This window comes from Podarcis raffonei, chromosome 5, assembly GCF_027172205.1.
Source record: "Podarcis raffonei isolate rPodRaf1 chromosome 5, rPodRaf1.pri, whole genome shotgun sequence".
Taxonomy (NCBI): domain Eukaryota; kingdom Metazoa; phylum Chordata; class Lepidosauria; order Squamata; family Lacertidae; genus Podarcis; species Podarcis raffonei.
The window spans coordinates 39,641,956-39,665,793 of NC_070606.1; the positions used below are offsets into that span (position 1 = coordinate 39,641,956).

Here is a 23,838-nt window from a genome sequence, read left to right on the forward strand (position 1 = left end):
GAATGAATTCCTATGCCCCACAAATAACCCAGAGTTGCATTTTAAATAAAAGCACACATTCTACTCATGTAAAAACACCAGGCAAGCCCCACAAATAACTCAGAGATGCATTTTAAATAAAAGGACACATTCTACTCATGTAAAAACACGCTGATTCCCAGACCATCAGCAGGCCGGATTGAGAAGGCGATTGGGCTGGATCCGGCCCCTGGGCCTTAGTTTGCCTACCCATGGCTTAAAAGGTGCAAATATTTCATGCTCTAAATGCTTACCCGTGTAGGAACAACTCTGGCTTCGTTCTGTACAAGTTGGCTAATTAGAATCCATCTCAAATGAACTTTTCATAATCAAGACACATATCAAAGCAGTAAGAATTTTAATGAAATTAAAACAACAACAACACACCAAACACTGAAATTGAACAGAAGGCAGGGAAGCCCTTGCCTTCAGCACGTTTAAAACCAGCCCATGACGTTTTGCTACCAGAATGGTCTTTCAGATTTTCTGCTGCCTCCAGGAATAAGGAAGAGTTGAAATAAAGGTTAATTGGTTTTTAAGGGTTTTTCAAATTAATTTTGTTGTAATTTAATTGGAGCAACATGAAGTGGAGATTTGTTTTACAATGATCAGCTAATTTTAGACAAGGGTCAGTGACAAAATAATGGACTCTACTGGAGTGTGGACTCTGCCACTGCAGGGGAGCCCAGTGAGAGGAGGAAAGGCCAGGATTAGCCAGGAGGTGAGGGACAAGGCAGTGAGCTAATGCTACAACTAGGCAGAATGAGGCGGTTATCTCAGGTGGCAGATTTTAGGCAACATTAAGCAATAGCATTAAAACAAAAAAATCATTTGACTCTCACATCCAGCCACACAATATCCTGGTTGCCCCATTGTGATTTTGCTCTGATGAAGCTGCACAGAGCTCAGATCAGACACTGGGCAACCATCCCTGTACCGAGTGGGGCGACCAAGATGATCAAGGGTCTGGAAACCAAGCCTCATGAGGAATGGTTGAAGGAGTTGGGTATGTTTAGCCTGGAGAAGAGAAGACTGAGAGGTGATATGACAGCTATCTTCACATAGCTGAAGATGGAGTTAGTTTGCTTTCTGCTGCTTCACAGGGTAAGACCTGTGGAGGGTAAGACCAATGGATTCAAATGAGAAGAAAGGAGATTCTGACTAACCATGAGGAAGAACGTTCTGACAGTAAGAGCTGTTTCAGAGTGGAACAAGCTAGCTTGGAGGGTGTTGGACTTTCCTTCTGAAATATACTTGGAGTCGCGTAGTGATTTCATGCTCTTTATTGCAGCTCGTCAAAACAGTAAATTAATCCCCCCCTTCCGAAACCATTGGCTTTATATACATTATTTACACAATAGGTCCCGTGTGATTGGCTGATTCTGCTTCCCTCATGGAGCCTGACTGGCCTGCTCCTGCAGGCCAATCAGGTTGTTGCATTCTAGGATCCTACCTGCCTATTATTCTAGGATCCAAGCTCAGAACATAACACCTTCATTGGAGGTTTTTGAACAGAGATTGGATGGGTATCTATCAGGGATTCTTTAGCTGTGATTCCTGCATTTCAGAGACTTAGACTAGATGAGCCTTTGGGTTCCTTTGAACTCTTCAGTTCTATAATTTTGTGATCTTACCATCCCCTGCAGGTCCCAGCAAGGAGGCAATTTTCTGTTTCAAGTCTATTTGTGTCTTCAAAAGCTGGCAGAATGCAACTGATGCAGTATTAGTGTAATATACTAAATTGACCAGGCTCCTGTCATAAGTCTTCATGCCACATTTTGCACCAATTCGAGTTTCCGGTCACTTTTCAAAAGCAGTCCCATGAACAACGCATTACATTAGTCTAATCTGGAAGTGACTGGAGCATGTGTAACTGGCAATTTCCTTGTTGCAAAAATGTAGCATCACTGATTATATATGTTACAAAATCTTCTGTCTAAACAGGCTCTTGGAATTAACTAAAATCTCAAGAGAGTACAGTATAAGTTTTATATTGAAAGGAACTTGTTTAAAGTGATTAAATTATTTTCCAGGCCATGTTGATACTTAATCATGTTGTACCAGGCAAACTGAAGCTATAGGTCATAAATTGCACATAATAGACATATTCTTCAGCCTGCTCTTGCATAAAATCATTGAAACCAGAGATCTCAGAAGTTGTAAGTTTTACAAAGTTAAGAGATGACTTAACTTCCGAAATTTCCCACGCAGCACTACTGTCTTCTGAATTTCTTTAGCTGGCATTGGGTCTCTGGCAGCCCATTTAGCTGTGATATGATGTCTGCAGTTTAAAATCCACCATTAAAGTATAATTCACAGATTGTATTATTATCAAGTCTGAATGATTTTGTCGCAACCTACTGAATCCCTTTGGGCTATTTGCCAAGGCAGGCTCAGACATACGCACACTAATTTTCCTCCTTTCAAAACACACAGCGAAAATTACCAGAAAGCTGCGCTTACTACTGCTATTAGAAATTATCCTAATACAAATGCCATTGAACAAGTAAATGAATTTCTAGTCTCCACTGGATCATATATAATGGTAACTTTTAGATGAAATATTATTAGCGGAAGGGCTTATCTAATTTGGCAAAAGTCTTTTGTCCCATATATTATAGTCATGTCTCTGACGTAGACTTGGAAGAAAGCTTTTCACGCTATACCTGGTTTCCTACATCTTTGTCCTTAAATGTATCAATACAGAATGAACCAATCTAGAATGGGTGCTTCCCCCCCCAAACTGAGATGTTCTATAATTTGACTTGGTGAATCATATTTATTAAGAAGGGGAGCAGTACTAGGTGCTCTCAAGCAACCTTAAGAATCGATTCTTTGTCAAACTCTGCTTTTCGCAAGAGCAAACCACTTATAAGCCACTTCTTCTTTGATTCTCTTGCTGGACAGCTGGGATTCAGTTGACAACTTTACCATGTTACAGTATCAGCTCAACATGGAGACCCTCTTGTCTTTGGAAAGGAGGAAGCAATGTATTTTCCTCATTTGGGTACTGGCTAGGATAAAGAACACAGGCGTGGAGAAGATTTAATACTAGTCAGAGCATGTGTGGCAATATGACTTAGCCAGTCTAACCCAGGAGTAGGAAGCTTCAGGCTCAGGTGTGAAATGTGGCTCTCCAGGTCACTTTGTGTGGATCTCCCTAGCCACACCCTCTTTCCTGAGGCCACGCCCCTCACCACCCCTTGATTTACATCCTGCTTTAGTGTTTTTGCTTGGTTGGAATGTGTCCTTGAACTCTAATAATGACTCTTGCTTGAGGATAGAGAGAGGTGTGTGTTGCATTAAGAAACCAGCCTAATGTACTACAAAGCTAAAAAATTATATTCATTGTTTTGCCCAGTTTTGTCTCTGACCTTCCACACTAGTGATATGTGAACCTGAGAACGTTGCCCGGAAGGGAATGGGACCCACAGGCTGTATGTTTCTCCACCCTTCTGGTCTATCCCTATCTTTCTCCAGAATCTGTGTTTTATGGCCATTTGGTCACCATAGGGACATTTTTCATAACAACTTTTTCATGGCAAATGTAAAGTTTGCCCTCTGGGAGAAGGCCTACACACCCTGGGTATGAAACCTGGGATCTCCTGGAACAACTCCTGGGCAACAGCTGCCAGTCAGTTTAGATAATACTGAGCTAATGGTCTAATCTGATATAAGGTGGGTTCCTGTGTTCCCATGGTTACTCAATACTTGAATAAAAAGCATCATGCCTGGGAATGATGGGAGATAATATGAAAATTCTATCAGCGGTGTTGGTCCCATTATGGATCCTTCAGATACAGGCCAAATGATGCTGCGGTCATTTGGTATCTCCCATAGCTGGCAGTAAGAGGCGTTTGTGATGTTCATTCTATATTGGGAGCATCACAGTTTGAAACTGTTGCTGTCAGAATAAGAGAAAGATGGCGTGAGAATATAGCTGGGTTTGTTCAAAAGCACATTGTCTCCATGAGAGAAACAGAAGGGGCTGTTTGCTTGAAATGTTTTGCAGCATGGCGAGAAAGGAACTGAATATATTCTATAGAAATAGAAACTTGGCAATCAGGTTTTGAGGTAATTATTAGAATGACAAATTGCCCATTTCCCCCTCCTCTCTCTTTCTAGGTGGGTGAAAAGTGTTCTGCTACTTCATCCATGCAGTCAGTGGATACGTCAGTCCTTGGTACGGATAGTGTCTCCCAATATGCCTGTCAAAGGAGGACAACATTAAATAATTACAACAAAAAATTCACGGTAATATACATAATAACTTTCTTCTCAGAATAGATCGTCACACTAAACCACAGGCACCTTGAGGAACTAGTTATAGACCAAAAATACGTTGTTCATACAGTAATACCTTCGTGAACGTCCGCCTTGTCTAGCGTCCATTCCGGCAAACATCTGCAAGCAAACCTGGAAGTATTGGAATGACTCATGCATGCGCAGAAGCACAACCGCTCCGTGCGTGTGCGCAGACGTGGCGCTTTGCCCCGTATCCTTTTCCGCTAGTGACTGGGGCTCCGGAATGGATCCTGGTTGCAAAACAAGGCATCACTGTATAGCTGCCCAGGAAGCAGCAACACCTAAGGCGGAGGATGAACAACCATCCTAGGCATATTTATTAAGAAGCCTATCTTGCTTACTTTTATGGGAACTATTTCTAAATATGCACAGGGCTTTGGCACAATTCTAGTTAATGAATATATATATATATTTAAAAGCTAATCAATAAACCATGTGGGTTTTTTTAAGCACTTGTTCCTTTAGAATGGCTTCTTGATCTCACACAATCTTGCTGTGGTGTCATGAAGCACTCCTGGTGGTTGTGCGTGGGTCAAACAACTTTGTGGGTAGGGTTTTTCTCAATTGATAAAGAGCTGCACAATCAACTTTTTTCCACATGGCTATTTAGTTCACACACAATTCCCAGCAACATGGGATCATGTCGTTGGGAAGTAATGTAATGTTTCTTGGTTTTTTTAAAAATTGTTTTTGTGATTATTGCGAGCTGCTATGAGCCCAACATTTGTTGTTGGAAAAGCAGAACAGAAATATCAAATCAAATCAAGTAATTCCTATGCTGCTCAGTGTGTGTATTTGTTTGTACAGTGGTACCTCGGGTTACATACACTTCAGGTTACATACGCTTCAGGTTACAGACTCCGTTATCCCAGAAATATTACCTCGGGTTAAGAACTTTGCTTCAGGATGAGAACAGAAATCGTGCTCTGGCGGCAGCGGGAGGCCCTATTAGCTAAAGTGGTGTTAAGAACAGTTTCAGGTTAAGAACAGACCTCCGGAACGAATTAAGTACTTAACCTGAGGTACCACTGTATGTGTGAATGAGTGAGAGAGACAGAGAGAGAAAATGACTTGTAAACTGCTTCAAGAATTGCTGTAGCAACTTAATTTATGCTTCCTGATAGACACAATAAAAATGACTGTCATGTGGTTATATAACCATAGAGTTGGAGAGGACCTTGTAGTCCAATCCTCTGTTTAATGTAGGAAACCTCGAGTTAGAGGCATACCATCCCCAGTAGATGGTTGTCAGGCACTTGCTTAAAGGCCTCCAGTACAAGAGAGACCACCAACCACCTAGTGTCTAGGTCCATTGTCATTTTCTCCTTAATGGGTTGGGACAGATGGTAGCTTGTGATTATTTCAATGTGTGCCTCACTGGCATTTTCAACCTACGTTTTCTGTCCCACCACTGCTATTACCAATTAACCTTTTCAGACTAGAGCTTTCCTGCCACATGGGAATAAAAAATGGTTCTGTTTTGTGATTGGCAAACACCGAAACAAGCGCATGCCTCATTTCAGTGTGTGGTTAGTTGCAATGTGGTTCTGGTCAGTGAGCTCAGCTTAGTTAAGCAAACCATTCTCTCTCAGCCAAAACCTCCCCCCCCCAATTTGTAACATTTGTTGCTGTTGTTAATTACTCTTGGCCTACTTTATAGGGTTGGAAACATTACTGAGGACTGTGTAACCTTTTGAGAACTTGTGAAAAATGCCATGTAAATGTCCTTTTCTAAGGAATCTTTCCCCACGGTATCAATAGCTGGGAAATGGGCTTTCAGATAGTAAAGTTTTTCTGCTCTTTCTGCATTATGTCAAGTGAGTATGAGCATCCTCTGTTAGGCCCTGAGGATTCTAATCATTCTACCAAAATGAGGAACAGATTGGCTATGATGGGCTACAGACTGCAACTGACTCCAGCTGAATGTTGAATTTCATTTTCCTGAGCCACTCAAAATTCAGAGCCTGTTCAAGCTGCTGTGTTGTCCTCCTTAGTTATGAATTTTCCTCTGCAATCATTGGCTGAATATTACCCCCACAATATTATTTCAGATATGCCTAAACATAAAGATTTATTGCTTTGTTTTGGCTTTTTAAAAGTTAAGCTCTTCTGTCATTTCCCCCCTACCTCGTTAAACTGACAGCTCAAAACAAGGGCATTTATTATATAGTTTCTGTGCCTGCTTCATGCCGCATCTGAACTCGCTTGCAGAAACTCCATCTCTCTCATGCCCCTCATTAAAGTAACAGCCATGACACTTTTTGTGTTTTCCACAAGTAATACTAAGTCAAGGTGGTGCTGACTAGGGAGGATGGGAGCCGTAGTCCAAAACACTGGGTTGGGGAAGCCTGCTATAGCATAATTTGGAACCATTTATGAGGCCTACTTTGTATGAAAGCAAGCAACTGCTTATAGATATACAGTGGTATCATGGTTTAAGAACAGCTTAGTTTATGAACAACTTGGATTAAGAATGCTGCAAACCCGGAAGTAGGTGATTTGGTTTGTGAACTTTGCCTTGGAAGCAGAACATGTTTCGCTTCCTGTTGAGTGTGTTCCATTTGTAAATTGAGTCCCCCGCTGCTATGGGAAAGCACACCTTGGTTTAAGAACGCTTTGGTTTAAGAACGGACTTCCGGAATGGATTAAGTTTGTAAACCAAGGTACCAGTGTATGGGTATTTCCAATGAATTCCAGAAGTCTGCTCAGCATTTAGTTAAGTGGTAATGAGAATAAACGTGAGGAGAAAGTCTGTGGAGGTGAGGAATTACAACCTTCTTGGGAAAGACATAACCCGCCATGAGCCATGCTGAGCTTCTTAACTAGGCTTGCCACCTGCCCCTAGAAAAATGTGATTGTCCGTTTTAAAAGAGAAAAGTGTCCTGTGTCCTGTTTGGATGCCTTTTTTCATGTTTTCAAGCTCATCCTCCTCCTCAAAACTGTGCGGGCAGAGAGTGGGTCAGACTTGGAGAACAAGAAAGGGGGTATGCATAGCTTTGGTGGAGAGCAGGTGGAAAGAGTTTTTGTGTGCTTGAAGACAGAGACTCAGAGTCGGAGAGCTAGAGAGAGTAAGGGCTTGCTTTGAAGTCATTTCTGCACCAGGTAAAGTAATTTTTAGCTCCCCAATTCCCCCTCTGACCTGTCCTGTATTTTGCCCAACCAAAGGTGGCAACCCTGCTCTTGACTCAAGTGTCAACCTGGAAAGGGTGGCAGAATGAGCACCCCCCCCTGCTGTTCTGCCCAAGCTCCTCTTGTGCTGCCTGAGTCCCTGCTGATCTGCATGTAAGTTCAGGACCAGTAAATTAGGGCAGATCGCTTTAAAATGCTGCTGCTGCATAGCAAGCTTCATGCCCAAGCAAGGGCCTCTGATGGGGACCTAAATGTCCAAGTGGGCAAATGTGGAGGCGGGTCACACTTCAAGCACCCTGGCACCAAGGCAGGACATGATTTAAAGGACAAGACCAACACTTGGAACTGGGCCCAGAAATAGGCTGGGAGCTGTTCCAACCAGTGAAGGGCTGACATAATATGCTCAAAGCAGCTGTTCCCAAGGAGAGAACAACATAACTGTATTGAACTCCTTGGAGGAAATGTAGTGTATAAATGTAATAATAATTTGTCTTGGTGACTCTTATGTTGTGTAGGCCTCATGTTCTATGCTTTCCTTTTTCTGCCTTGTTTGTTGCCCTCTACAGTGAAGAGGCATTAAATTCCTCCATTGAGAATAGGCCTAATCCTTGTCTTTTAAATGTTAATGTCAAATAAAATATTATATATTTACTCCATCAATAATAGGTTATATGGTTAGTCAGCATCCAGTGGCTACTGAGAATGCTCAATCCTCATCCATCTTTTGCCTCCCCCTTTTGGGTTCTCCCCACCTTTTTTTTTTTTTGGTACTTTGGGGTTCTTCCAAGCATGCCAATATCTCCCTCTTGTGTGTAGATGTTGCTGCTTTGGCTACACAAGCAGCAGTGTCCATGCCAGGACATGGTAGTGGAAGTGATCCACAATGAACAACAACATTGCAAAATAAGATGATGCCTCTGAGGGGAGGGTGTGCCCAGTCAGTCCATTGCAGCTGCACATGCATATAATTTTGATGTCTTTCTTCTTATTTCAAAATATAGTCCAGCTGGCTCTCAAATCCATCACTCTAAAGGTCAGTAAAATTAAACTCTGAAAGGCTGAACAGTGGCAGTTTTAATCAATTGATGACTATACCCCAGTGGGTCATTCTGTAGCACCTAAATAAATCAGATGTGTAGTTTTTTATTTTAAAAAAAGTTTGTGTGATACTTTTTACTGTTATTTTTACTTATTATGTTCTCTTCATTTGAAAGCAGTTCATAGCAACTAATAAAACTGCATTCTGAAGCATATTTTATTGCTTTGTGATCTCCTGAGCTTCCACTATTCTGAAAAGCTGTGAAGGGGGGAGAGGTCTCTTTCATGGTAGATATAAGCCCTTCACTTTGCAAATATCTTCACTTGCGGTTAAAGTTTCTTAGGTGGACAGATAGTCATTTGCATCATCTGCTAGTGCTACAGCCATCACTGCGATGTCAGATGGTTTCCCCCTGTGAACTACAGGGGCTTTGTGAACATCCTTCAGCAGCTATGTTTATAAAAGGCTTTCAGATGTGCACCCCAGGTTTCTCCTCCAATTGGAGGAAATGTGTGGGGTGCAGGATTGAAGGTGTACTCCCACCTGGGTGGGTGGGAACATACCTTTTTCAATCAAAGGAATAACCAGGAGATTTCAGATCCCAGTTGTTCCTTTGAAGCCCTTAGGTGGGCATGGCTTCCTGAAAACGGCATTGTGAGCCAAATGAGGAGGTCTGGAGGACCATCTTTGGTCTGTGAGCTAGCGGTTCCTCAGTCCTGGCTTAGTGTGTCATGGCAGAGAGCAAGGCCAGAAACGGGCCTTTTTCCTTCTCAGGAGATTAGATTCTACATCAGAACAACCAGTCAATGAAGGATAACAGATGCTAAGGCTTGGTCAGCTGTTGACAACAGATCAACTAGAGGGCAATATAAGAATTAGCACAATGCCCACTTGTTGTGATTCCCCCCCCCACCTGCATGTTAATTCTACATATGTAATAGCATCTACATTAACATTATAAATTGATTTTGCACTCCCATGAAACTTGGGGAGCTGTAGTTCTGTGAGGGAGTCTAGGGATCTCAATAGATAATTCTTACCACCTTTGCATGCTATGATTTCCATGATTTTTTTTTGCAGGGAAGGAGAGACCTTAACAAGTTAAATAGGTGCAAAACTGAAATAGGTTTGCACAGTAGATATACCTTGAAATGACTAGTAAATTGCAGTGGGACCACTTAACATCTTGTGGTGAAGAACAATGCAAGAACAGCATTTACTGGGAGGATTTTCATAGCAATAGTTTTATATTTAAACTTCTGTCCCGCAGCGTTTTTATCTGGGGCCTGTGCTTTGACTGTAATTCATACTTTCAGAAAAAAGATGTCCTGAAAGATTATTTTCTGTGCAAATACGGAGCTGCGATGAGGCAGCAGTATAATTTACTTATACAAGCTGTGGGCAACCAACCATTAAATGACGCATTGTCTCTGGCTGAATGCCACATAGCCTGCAAATTAGGTCCAAACTGTCTTGAATTATGTGCTGGTGATAGCATCTTGTTATAACCACTTTATTTTAAGATATAAATATATTGCCTTTTCTTTCCCTTTGTAACTTGGCAATAGCTTTTTTCTTGCTGTTGCTATTTTTAGCTTTTAATGTTAGCACCGCAGTCTGTGTTGGTCTTTGATAAAGACAGGGATTTTTCACTTAGAAGTGACCCGTGGGACTCTCAAACCCCATTTTTGAGCTCTCTTGTAGAATAGCGGTTGCTTTGTAAAGGCAATTAAATGTGCCATTTTCCATACTCTCAAGTCAAGCAAGAAAACAGGTGTTTTGCTAACACCACAGCCACTCTCATGTAATGAGGCTGAAGAAATCTTCTTTTCTTACAAGTCGTGGTTTTCAGTGTCTACTTCTAGGGATAAAGCTTGTGCTACGTTACATCCTAAATCATAATTGTCAGGTGATGCCCAGGGCTGCAACATTTCCACACTGTGGTGTGGACCAGGGCAGAGTGGCCACAAGCTCTAATGCTTTGGATAATAAAGAATGTAGGCCAAGGGACCTCATCAGCCAACCTGACAGCCAGATGGAATAAAGGAGGCCAGAGCTGCAGATGCGGCTACAGGCCATTTTGGATGGCCCAAGGAGAAGCTGAGCAGTGGGGAAGGACTGCGAAAGAAAGCAGATATTAATATTGCACAGTTTGAAGTGACTGGAAGCGTAAGAACTGACTCCTACGGGAAGAAATCATGGTCCAGACCCATAAAAATATTATTCAGCACTCTTTGAAAACAGAACATAAGCATCAAAGATACAACCCAAATATCCACACAGTCATGTGCTGTCCAGCACAGGACCAGTATCTTAGAAACAAAAGATAGCTCCCCAAATCAAACTGTATCTCTCCTCCCCATTCCAGCCTGCCTTAGCTTGCCATGGCAATGGGCTGGGCCTCCACAGTGGCAGTCTCTCTTCCTCCTTGCCTGCTCTCCAGAAACTGCTATGAGCTGCCCAAGGGAGGAGGTCAGATGATCGCTCTCAGCCACCGCCTCTCAGGACAAGTGCCAGCTCCTCCCCCTCCCTGAGCTCGGTGGTGGTGGCACTGCCGGGGTGTGTGTGGAAATGCACATTCTGGGATCAGATCAGAAGCTGGGATGGCTTTCATAATTCAGAGACTGTACCTGGAAAATAGGAGCACTTGGAGTGTATGCGATGGGAGTTGTGGTCCAGCAAAGTCTGGAGGGCCAGTGGTTGCCCAGACCTGTTGTAGACAGATGTGCACGTCTCACACATGTGTGCAAGGTGGGTGGGTTTTGAGCAGACCCACCCTCCACTTTTATGTAGCATTTTCAGGTTGCTAATTGTGCCTTACCTATTACTTAAGTTTCAAAAATGAAAATGTCACTTGTAACCTGTAGGCAGTTCCACAGCAGCCCCATGTGTCTTCTTGCGTGATGAAGGATTAATAAATGTCCGAGAGTGTAAAATCACATGGTAGTTTTCATCTGGAGAGTCTTTAATTTCTTTCTCTGCTTCTGTAATAAATCAGTAACATGGTCACTGGCTACCCTCTCCGAGCAAAGGATTCTTCACACATTAAAGCACCAAGACCTTGTTGCATTCCTGTCTCTTTCCATAAGGCACAGCTCAAGCCTGCAGTGTGATTTTTATGAGCCAAAACAAACATTGTTATTCTCTCCCCAACCCTTCAAGAAGGTTGGTTAGCTTAGAATATTAATACTGAACTGCAATAAAATGCAGAAGGACATTTTTCTTATAGACAAATACAATTTAATTCTGAGAACAGAAAGTAGTTAAGGCTGGCACAAAGGGCGGAGCAATCCTGAGGTTCATTACAAACAGTTTTTGAATTGTACTGGCCTTGGGCCATTACTCATGAGAATAAGAAAGTGGATGTTTGACTATAGACTGAATACCAATTGCCTTACTATATCCGGTATGTGGGTGATGGGAGATTGTTCTTTTTTCCTATTACCGTAGCATTTCATTATTTTGCCCCCATCCCTAAAAGTGTCTGTTGTGTCACTGACTTTGGTAAACAAGTAAATTATTTTTAATGCAGTTTAAATCTGACAACTTGGTGTCAATATCTTCTAAATAACATTTTATTTGTAGTGTAGAAAGTGTTTAGGGAAGAGAAATTCACAAACTGATGTGTTGAAACAATAAAGTAATAGATGGTCTCTGTGAACCTTAGCACTATGTAGAAGTTGCTTGCTCTGAATGTGGAAGGTCCTGTGCGAGGGACCCAATCCACCGGGAAAGTAGCCTATGAAAGAAATGATTGACAAAGTCTTGAGATCTATTTCTGCAAACTTCTATGCAGTTTTGGAATTCAGTTTGTATTTGTTTCTGATTTGTTTATGGAAAGCTTTCCCCCTCTGACGTACGGTTGGTGCTGACTTTGTGGCCATTTTCTCCTCTGCAGTTAAAAAATATGCAAATGACAAGTATGCAGTTTTGTTTAGTTGTATAGTTAACACCAAAAACAGAAACTGTAATCTTTTTATTGCCAACTTCTAGAGTTGGAAACATCTGTAAAATGCTTTTATAAGAGGTGAAAACTGGATCAACTTTGCAACTAATTAAAATCACTTGGAAGTGATGAATGGACCAGAAATATTACAGCACTGCAGGAATCTGGGGTTCTCCTCTGTACTAGATTAATGTAAATGTTGCTTTTAATACACAGTATGAAAGATATCCTTTTTATTAAGATGTTTGGCTATGTTGCTTTTTAATACACAGTGTGGAAGATATCCTTTTTATTAGGATGTTTCTGGCAGGCTAACAGTAAAAATTATCGGTATCATATACTGATGTGGTATCCTACTAGGATACAAGCCAATTAAATATTTGTTAAATCCAAACAGTTAGCAGTGCTTCCCTTCTCCCTTCATTCTGATTACATGGCAGTGAGAAGAGATAGAGGTGGTGAAGCAGATTTTTATTTTATTCTAATCCTGAGCAAATAAATCAAAACATGCCAAAATGTGTCTTACAGGGAAAAGGCAGTCCTACAATTTCTTTCAGCGTTTGCTGGCAGTGGTTTGTTTAAGGGGGAATACATATTCAAACGTTAGTCTGATTGTTTATTTAAAATGTCTTAATGAGCTCTTGGGTAGTTGGAGAAAACACAGAGTAATGAAAACATCACTGAAATGAAGGCTTTGATGACATCTTTTAGCTGACTGTCAAGAATGTTTGAGTAGACGTGGCATTTTAGTTTTCTTCTCAGTTTAAGGCAGTAACACATTTTCCCTCAAGTCCTGTCCACCCACTAGCAGAAAGCAAGGAGTAGCCTACCTAAAATAGCAATGGCATTATGCTTTCTATCATTTATCTTGATAGCTTAAGCAAGTGCAACGTGACTGGGCCATTGCTTTCCCTCTCTTTCTTTTTTTCACTTAGATTGCCTTTGTTCTTTAAGGCAGCTTTCAGTATTTCTTGTACGAACCATGATGTCCTTTGCTACACCTATAATGCACTGGCGTTATTTGAAAAAGTTCTGCCTCCAGATAACTCTTCTCCATGATACAGTCATACCTTGGTTTTCGAACAGCTTAGTTCTCAAATGTTTTAGCTCCTGAACGCCGCAAACCTGGAAGTGACTGTTCCAGTTTGTGAACAATTTTTGGAAGCCGAATGTCCGAATGGGCTTCCGATTGACTGCAGGAAGCCGCGCTTTGGTTTCTGAATGTTTTATTTCAATGGATGTTTGTAATGCTAAAAAATGAAGAAGAAGAAGAAGAAGAAGAAGAAGAAGAAGAAGAAGAAGAAGAGAGACCTCTCCGCAAAAACGTCTGGCAACTAGACCGAAATTATGGCTTCTACACACACACAAATCTGACAAGAGGCCCATTTCATTTTAACAGACAGGCTATCCCCCCCCCCCCGCTGGTTGGTAATCATAATCCAAAGGGAGAATAAAATTGTCAGCAATACTTTCTCCTCTCTGTGCTCTACATGAAGTTATATTGGAAGGGGTGACGGTAATATTCTCATTTGCTCAGGAGGAAGCAATCGCTGCAAGAGCAAATAGGAATATAATAGAGCTCGTGGAAGGTGAGTCAGTAGCAGCAACAGCAGCTGGTGAACTCATGATTTGCCAAGAGCATCTGGCAAGGTGAAGCAAGCATGAGTGTGCTTGGATGCATTTCCCAGCCATTTCTACTTGCGTTGGCATCTGGAGGACTGCATCTGCTCCTTCCTTCCAGTGGCTAGTACAGACAGGGCAGGTCTTTATTACATGTGTTTCCTCATTAAGAGGGTAATATGTGAATCGGAATTTTTTTTAAAGGCATTGTAATAATGCATTCCTCAAGGAAAGACCCTACAAATGTTTGAGGTTCAATACACACCCACACAGGCAGTTTAGTTACAAACAGAGGTATTTGGGTCAAAATGTAGCAAGATCAACTTTCTTCTACCTTGACTGCAAGTGCAAAATAGCAGAGGGAGGCAAATGAGACTTCCCAAAACATAATATGCTCTCTGAGTGAAACATCTGCCATGTTTTTCTATGATGGAAGGGAAAACAGGTGTCAAATGCGTAGGGGAAAGCCGATTATTTCTAAGTATGTGAAAGAGACAGAAACAAGCTTAAATAAGAGTTTTCATTTTATTTTCAAAGTGTTCTGTAATCTAGTTCTTATACTGCAATTTGCAGAAGTCATATTTTACCATTCAAGGTAAACAACATGGTTTGGATGAATAGTGTACCAGAGCCAAACTAGACATGACATTTGTCATGTTGTCTGCTTTTCTACAGTTCATTCTTTATTTTATGAATAGCTGGTGCCCTTGGGGCTGGTGAGTTTCCCTCCTATAGGGTGAGGGGTCCTAGTTGGGACTGGGATGGGGCAAAGAGTTAAAATAGAGGTGGCTAACCAATGGCCCTCTAGATGTCGCTGAACTACAATTCCCAGCATCCTCTGACAGAAGAACATAAGAGACTGCCCCAGAATGAACTTAATTTACATTCATCTTACCTGGCAATTATGAGAACTTCTTTCTGGTGTAGTTCAGAAATTCAGTGAACTTTGTGACACTTCAGTACTTTGTTTCAAACACTGATTATCTTAAGAGAGACTAGTATTTTTAAAAAGTTTTAAAAGCCAAGGTTTTTTTGTTTTTTTTGAAAGAAACACACACATTGATCTGCCACTTGAACATTTCAGTATGTTATCTAACTTTGCCAGGTGTTACAGTGTGCCCTAGACATTTTTGGTTTGTGCTTTTGTTTTCTCATCAGACCTAAGATTCTTGTCATGTCTTGCCTAATATCTGACAAGCCTGGCGTTATCTGGGTTATTCCCCCCCCCCGCAATGAAAACATAACTCAACAATGAGTGAACATAACATACATTGTTGTCAACAGACATAATGCACCGTCTTAGTCCGGTACACTTTAACAGGAAAGGATTTGACATTTGCGAACTTTCCTTGCATTTCAGTGACCCAAACTGGACTCCCAAATTAGTTTGAGGCGGCAACAAGATGTTATCTTGGCAAATGCATTTCTCCAAACTCACATTTGCCAAGATAACACGTTTACTGAACTGAGACAGCACATTATATTGTCCACTGAGAACAATGGCTGTTAAAGGTCTGTGTAGAAGACAGATCTTTGGTTGAGTTTTCTTGCTTTAATTGTAAAAAAGGGGTCTAACAATCAAGATACCATTAGGCTTGTCAGATGTTATTAGATAAGATGTGACAACACTCTTAGGTCCATTGGAGGACCAGTTAACACAAAACCACGGTCATGTAGTGGTAAATTTTGAAGTGAAGGTGAAGGAACTAATAATGAAAGCCCCCATAACCCCATAGTCCAAAAATGGAAGCAGCTGTGTCAAGCCATTATTTATTCACTCCCTTCCCAAACAGCAGTACTACATGATAACAACCAATGTATTAGGATCAGAACAACATCATTCTATGTATAGTTTCCTTGGGAGTAGTTTCCACTGAACACAACAGTGCTCACATAAGTTTGACTCATAAAACACATTGAGCTTTAATGAAAGGTCTTCAGCTAGCTGAAATGCAGCCTATAACTTTTCATTAGAAAGTGCCCATCATCTTGCAAAGAAGTGTTTCCATTTAAACTGCTAGCCTGAAGTTGGAAACCTATCAAAGAAAAGGAAAGAAGTACCCAGGCTGTGCTTGTTTATATTCCTCATTCCCTTCGTTGGGCACTTCCCTGGGCACCTCCAGACTATTACCATTTTGTGGGAGGTTTGTGCAGTTAGTAGATTAAAGCACTCCTTTGTCCTAGCAAAACGAGCCCACTTTAAAAAAAGAAATGGACTCTGTGTGGTTAGGGAGATGATGTGGAAATGACTTCAGTGTGAATGCTCCTTGCCATATAGCCTTCTTGTAAAAGAAACCAGAATGCATGCTTAATAAAGACAAGAACTGTGAAAGCAGATCAGGACCAATGCTCAATATATAAGAGCCCCAGATCAATTTTTGTACCTACTGACTCTTCCCCCTCATCCACCATTTCCCCCCCTCAATTGTTTTGAAGAAACAAAGATGTCACACCATGACATACTTGTCAAAGAGGATTTGGGCAGATTTTTCAGTATTACAGAAACTGCAACATTTCACCTTTCCTGCCTCTGGTGTTTTGGTCAAATTGGTGGTGATATGTCACCTAATGCTCTTTAGGTCAAAAAGCCACAAAGCAGTTCATGGAAAGGTCCTTTTATTAAGTGTACCTAAGAGCAAAATGTCACAGACAGTTACTAGCTACGTTACATTTACTGCCGTCTAAGGAAGTCTGTGCATCAGCTTGCAAGTTTTAAACTTTCTGTGTATGGAATGGATGAGTGTCAGTTTTTTAACAACTCATTCTCTGCTTCTGTCCTCATTCCTTGCCCCATCAAGGATGCGTTTGAAGTACTGGCTGAAAACTATGAGTTCAGAGAAGATGAAGGGCATTGCCTTGCATTTAGGAGAGCTGCTTCTGTGTTGAAATTTCTTCCTTTTGCTGTCGTTAGAGTAAGTGATGTTGAAGGATTGCCTTGGATGGGAGAACAAGTCAAAGCGATCATAGAGGTAAGTTATAATGCCTTTAAAAACACACACAGATACATTGTCTTTTTAGTGTTTTGATGTTAGCAGGATTGTCGATTGAAGGTGGAAAACAATTAAAGAACAGGTATTGTGGGATGAATAATAAACCCAATTAAATGAAGGCTACAAACGCTGGACAATGCATTTAGCGATAACTTGATTCTGACCAAGCTAAGCCTCCTAGAGCAAAATATATATAGGAGACTTAGTTTGGTCAGAATTGAGTTAACGCCTAGGCTTTTTAGACTTGTCTACCTATGTCCTATCTGGAACCAAAGGGGGGACATTGTTTGCCAGCTGTAGAATATATTGGCATTATTTTCAGCTCTCCTGACTCCACGACTTAGACTGCAGCCTTCAGGGGTGCCAACTTGGCCCCGCGACTGTGCAGCATGCATGGCCCTGGCACTGAAATTTGTGGGTGCCTGGCCTCTTCATGGGGAATTTTGTGGGTGTTTGGGTACCCATGGCCCAGGGAATTGGCATCTATGGCAGCCTTCATCTTAAAAGAAAACTGCCAAGCTTTTAGAAGTTAAGTTTGTAAACATGACCTCATCAGACTTTATTCTCCTATAAACAAACCCTATAAAAAAACCTTTCTACAATAAAGATCTGTATGCATCTCATATATACAGGATATAATAGAAGATGGGGAGAGTCCTCGAGTGAATGCTGTGTTAAACAGTGAAAACTATAGATCAATAAAAGTAAGTCTATTTTGCTCTTTTCTTTTTTTGCACATAGAATTGATCTTCTAGCTCGCCCCCTAATGTGTTGCCTTCCTTTCCATTCAATGTGCACAATTGCTTGGTTTCAGACATGAAGGGAAATCTTATTATTTCAGTCAATGGATCAAATAAGAAAATGACTGCTTAAGTGTACATGTTCTCTCTGTTGAAACAAATGAAATAGCTTTTACAGGCAAAGGAGCATCACATGTCTATTCAAGTTCTCAATCCTGTAAGAATTACTAGATGGAAACTATAAGAAAACAAATATTAAATGTTAATTTAGATTTTTAATATATATATATATATATATATATATATATATATATATATATTGCCAGTACAGTATTTCAATGCCACCTTTCAGGGCCAAAGTTATTCTGAGGTGACTGACATACAAAGTTATTATATAAAATATGTTACAATGAATGCTCAAAGTCTGGTGAATTTTGACATTTACACATGAATCCTGGCATCAAAGAAGGATTTTATGACTGTCCAAATTATATATGTCAACATTTGTACAACTGAGCAACATTTTCTCTCCTCACACATAGAGGTTAGTTGGATTTGGAGGAAATGGATATTAAGAAGAAACTGAGTATGATTTCCAGGTTTTTTAATATATATATTTAAAAAAAATTCAGAACAATTACACCACACTTATTTTCCTCATGTAGAAAATGTAGATTGTGAACAGTTTGTGGGGTGGTAATACAGCTGTGAAAAAATGACACACACACAGACATGTAACAGAATTTCATTCTACAAATAGTTTACTACAACCAGAAACTGTAAGTAGCATTGCATAGCTTGACATCAGAAGAACGAAAGGAGCAAAAAGATAGAAAGGAAGATGCTTGGATCAGAGAAAAAAGAGAAACAAACAAGCACTAGCCAACTCACAGGATACGTTACAACTCCACCTACTGTTGGGAAGGAACAAAATATGTTCATAGACAGTATACATTGATCAGTAGTTTTTGTTTTTTGTTTACCTTTTCTGACCAGGAACTCACCTTTAACCCAAACATGCCTTTGGGGACCCATTTCTTAATTTTTTAATCATCTATCTATATGATGGTAGTACTGCAACCAAGACTCACTTTATATCAAGCTATCGCTTAATAATAGGTCCCAACCCATGGACTGAAGACCAATGATCTGAATCGCTTTGCACATTGTAACTTCTTCTGCATCCCTTTTCAATGGTAGGTGTACCATTCTTCTGTAAATTCCAGAGCACACCTGCAATCTTTTCTTCAGGTGAACAATACTGAATGTCAACAATTTCTTGTTAATGCCTGCTAAACCTTTTCGGACTCTTGATTGTGCTTGAACACTGATATTGGTTCAGGTCTATCCAATCTTAAATTTAATCTAAATGGCTTCTTGATGTGCTTTTGCACCTGCCACATATTATTCTTCCATTGAGGGAGATGCATCAGTTGCGTCCTTTCAACTGGTCCAGCTAATAGTTCCTTCCCCATGTTGGTGGACTTGAGAGTGGTGGCACCCCCAGCCTAGTCAGCCTCCACATGTCCAATTCTCTTTTAATCTACAGTTGCTTGCAGTTGCAATTTCATGTGGATTTTTTCCCCTTGGCTACCATATCCCTGTTTTCACTGCATTCCAGTCACTTTGTGCTCTGACTCTTCCTACACAACATCACTGCAGCTCCAGATCTATCCCTATAGATGTAACAGCATCAGTAGTGGACAGTGGACTGGGCTGGGCAGGGTTGTGTTGCTAATCAATGCTGCATGTTGCTGCCTGTTACTGAAAGGATGACAGGAGAGGTTGTTGTGTGGAGCTTGAAGTGGTGCCTACTTCATCCTACTTCTATGGTGGTTTTCACTTTGTTTGAGTACCTCACTTGAGCATTCATCCTGATTTGTTCTGCACAAAGCTTGCATGGAGGTTCTGTGATGTCTGCTGTTGATTGAGCAATGGTTCTGATTTGTTCGTGTGGAAATTATATGACTTTCCATCAATCCATTGTTGTTGTCCCACACTTTCTAGCACATTTCCCCATCAGTTTCCTTGCTTTTTTACTTGTACATTGTAGTGCAAGGGTGCCAGAGTACCTGAATCTACTTTAATTGTGCAAACCTAAATTTGCTGGTATGTGACTGAATTCCTTCCACAAAATAGTTACAATCTGGAGTGGACCTTTGTATCTTTTTCAAGCTGAAATGTCCCAGTATCATTGTGATATTTTTGTTTCCAATTAAAGCTCCTGTCCTCCTTTCCTTCCATCTGGATGCTAGAGTGATTTGTGATGTTTCCCAGGTCTTTCATTTCAAAATGTTGATTTGATTTGCATATTATCCCATTGCTTGTCTCTCTTTTGTTAAAAGCAAATCATTATATCAACAATGTAAAAGCAGCCCACATATGCCCATTTATTCTCCTGTTTTCTGGAGTGCAAGTTTGGATTGGTTTTACCTTGTAGGAATCATTTCTTGGTAAGTACTTCATTTATTTTCTCATTCCATGCTCCAGCAGCCAGTTTAATTCCATAGACACTCTTTTGAGGTTTACACATGAGGTTCTTGTCCTTTAATTCCTTTAAATGGGGTGGCTGGTCCATGTAAGTGTCTTCCTTTATGACACCAGGCAAGAAGGCAATATTTATGCCTAGGTCCTTGATTTGCATCCCCCTTCTAGCTGCCACACTTAGGAGTGCTTTTATAGTGATGTGCTTTACAACTCGGATGAATGTTTCATCATATTCTTTGGCCACAAATCTATAAACGGAACACCTCTTCTGCACTGCATATTATTTTAAATGTCCATTTACATCCTATAGTTTTCCGTCCAGGTAGCAACAGGGTGAGCATCTATGTCTTATCATTGTGAAGGTTTTGGTTCTCTCCTGCTGTTGCCTCTTTCTGCTTCCTGGCCTCATTGTTGGGCAGATTTGAGATTACTTTGCAGGATGAAATTTCAACATTTTCCCTCTCTTGGCAAAACCTTTAGCTGTTCCAGTTGAACACCAGGCACCCATTGCCATGCTAGTTTTGCAGGGCCAGTCCAATACATTTTGCTGCCTGACAGGAAGGAAAAAGTATCATCCCTTGCAATTCCAAATCCAGCAGATGGCCATGGCATGATTCTCTAGTGTTTCGTATCCTGTTCCTGTTGATAGGCTTTCACTTCCTTTCCTTTGTATTCCTCCTATTGTCTGTGCAGAGTATTTGCCGCTTCCATTGAAACTTGTTTCTGGGTGCTGCCATAAGCTCTGATAATTTTTCAAGCATCTCGTTTTTCTGCTTCACGAGAGACGTGACAGTGTGCCTGGAATAGTCTTCCATGAAGGTCACCAGGTATTTGCTCCCACTTGGCATGTGAGTCCTCTTGGGTTCACAAATGTCACTGTGGATACTTTCCAAAGAATGAGTAATCTTGCTTTGGATGCTTTTGGGAAGAAGGGTGCTTTCACTTTTATACAGCACATGCCCTACACTCCAGTGTCTCCTCGTCTCCTTTGCTGAATTTTGCTTTGTGAACTCCTCTATGGCCCCTGGAGTTCTCTGTCCTAGGCATCTGTGCCACAAGCGGGTGCTGAATGGTATTTCAGCCTGCTTGTTCTTGTAAATGAATTTGTACAGGTGTTTGTTCACAATTGACTTCTGATTTTTGTTCTTCTGGTAATGGCCTCTTACCTGGTCTGGAAGGTAGGCGGTGGTTGCAGCCCAGCACGGCAGCCCCTCATACAGCTGATGGTCAAATTGACTTCACCATGGTGGCCTGCCATTGGAACGCCTCCCCGGCTGGCTGCCATCCTGATGTTGGAATTTTCCCAATCAGGGTCAAGCTGAGGGTGGGAGTGGAGCCTGGGTGGTGGACCTGAGTGGAGAAGTCTTCACTCTGGCCCGCCTCCAGGAGCTAAAGGCTGACTGGCCCCAAGGATGGCACAATGGAAACTTACAAATTTGTGATAAGATGTACAAAATTCATACTAATCTGAACATCAGGTTTTGGGGAGATGTGCAAGTTTCTCCATCCCATCTTACTGAAGGTGCAGAAAGCAGAAGCACAAGTCAGGATTCATTTTTACTTGTGAGTAAGTTTAGTTGGCTCCTTTGAGACTAATTTCAAAGGAAATTTCTTTGTCCTGAAGCATAAGTGCAGGTAAAGCTACTCACTAACAGAAAGACAGTTATCAGTGAATCTAACGACTCACAGTTTTAAAAGAGACAATATTCTTTAGAGGAAGAAAAGTTTTTAATTTTGTTTCCTTTTACTATCATTGATAGCCCATTTTTTATATAAAAAAGAAAACCATTCTAATCTTTACACAAGAACTAATACAACTTCTTTGAATCCTCTAGGTCCTATTAAAACACTGCTAAGCAAACAAAGTACTAAAAATTAATAGATAAGAATCTAAATAATTTTTGAAAAATGAGATTACAAAATACAATTACTCTTCCTTATAAACAGAAAGCTGTCCACAAAGAGTAGGTAATTTCACTCTTTATATCTTAAATGTTGAGTAATATGTATTTTAAATTGTCCAGGATTTCCATCCCCTTCTTTTCTTTATCATAATTGCTTAAAAAAATAGTCTCATTAGAAAGACAAGATAAAATTAGCATGGTCCATGTTTCAAAGACTGGACTCACTAGGAAGAGAATGATAATGGGACTTTACAGACAGTTCTCAAATCAAATGAATGGCTGTGAAGCATTGAGGAAACACCACATTGATAAAATATATATAGAAGTGCATTGTTCATGTAGGATTCATATCTGGAAATGTTTGCTGCACTTCACTTTTCCTATAAAAATATTAGTATAGCAATTGTCAATTAGTCAAACGCATTATTTGGAATAATCCACCAGGACTTTTCTCCTGTAAAACCTTCAGAGAATGGAAGGAATAAGACTCAGACAAGGGTATGGATGTGCTATTGAATAAGTCCTGTTCATTTCTGTAAGACTTGCGCAGGAGAAGCTCCCAGTGGGTAGTGCCTATTTCTGGCTACCTAGCCAGAATATCTGATCTGAATATGATGTTTCTTGAATATCTGATAGAATCATAGAGTTGGTAAAACTTTTGTGGCTAACTAGTTCAACCCTTCCGCTCAGTGCAAGACTTGAAGTTCTCGTACATAAGTTAGTGAGTTTTGTTTATTTAATTTATGAGTCACTTTGCACAGCAGACAGTCCTGAAGTAAATACATTTGGTCCAGTTCTGTTTACCAGTGCTTTGTTGTGCCCAGAACTGTCATGGAATTCTACTCAATATTGATCCAGAGTAGATTCCACTGTATAGTTAGCAGAGTAAAAACTTAAACATGTTGCAGGATTCCCAAAAATTAGACCAGAGGCAATTATATTTCATCCAGCAGAGCTTTACTGCTACTGAAGACAAATGAGCGTAATAGTCACAAATTCAATACCTTCAGGGTTGGCACTGTCCATAAGAAATCCAGTTGCAGCATACTTAACTTAAACTTACAATACCTTATAATAAGCCTAAACTTTAACACTCAGCATGCTATGTACAGTGGTACCTCGGGTTACAGACACTTCAGGTTACAGACGCTTCAGGTTACAGACTCTGCTAACCCAGAAATTGTATCTTGGGTTAAGAACTTTGCTTCAGGATGAGAACAGAAATTGTGCGGCGGTGGCGTGGTGGCAGTGGGAGGGCCCATTAGCTAAAGTGGTACCTCAGGTTAAGAACAGTTTCAGGTTAAGAACGGACCTCCAGAACGAATTAAGTTCTTAACCTGAGGTACCACTGTATAGAACACCACACCAGAAGGAAAAGAGAGAGAAAGAGAAAGGAGAAGGATGATGATGGACACATGTCTTGGTTAAACAGGCCACAACTTTATTGGTAGCAGCTTACAGGTGAAAAAGCAGGTGAGACACCTGAAGACTCTGAAAACTGGTGACACAAGAGATTTATCTCCCAGTTCACCTTCTCAGCATGCTCAGGAAAGAAGACTAGCTTGGGGCAACCCACAATGTAGGCCTTTCCTGCCACACCCACAATCTGATTCAACATCCAATATATCATCAATATTAGGTCTTTGTTATTGCTATCCCT

General features: G+C 40.8%; 1 protein-coding gene across 1 annotated transcript in view; it reads left to right on the forward strand.

Annotated features, from left to right (window-relative positions):
• The window catches only part of DNTT (DNA nucleotidylexotransferase), a 97,744-nt gene that overhangs the window by 8,276 nt on the left and 65,630 nt on the right, over positions 1-23,838 (forward strand). Inside the window, exons 3-5 of the mRNA XM_053387412.1 lie at positions 4,144-4,272; positions 16,856-17,026; positions 17,680-17,751. Of these exons, the coding sequence (XP_053243387.1) occupies positions 4,144-4,272; positions 16,856-17,026; positions 17,680-17,751 (372 nt within the window). The remainder of the gene's footprint in view (positions 1-4,143; positions 4,273-16,855; positions 17,027-17,679; positions 17,752-23,838) is intronic.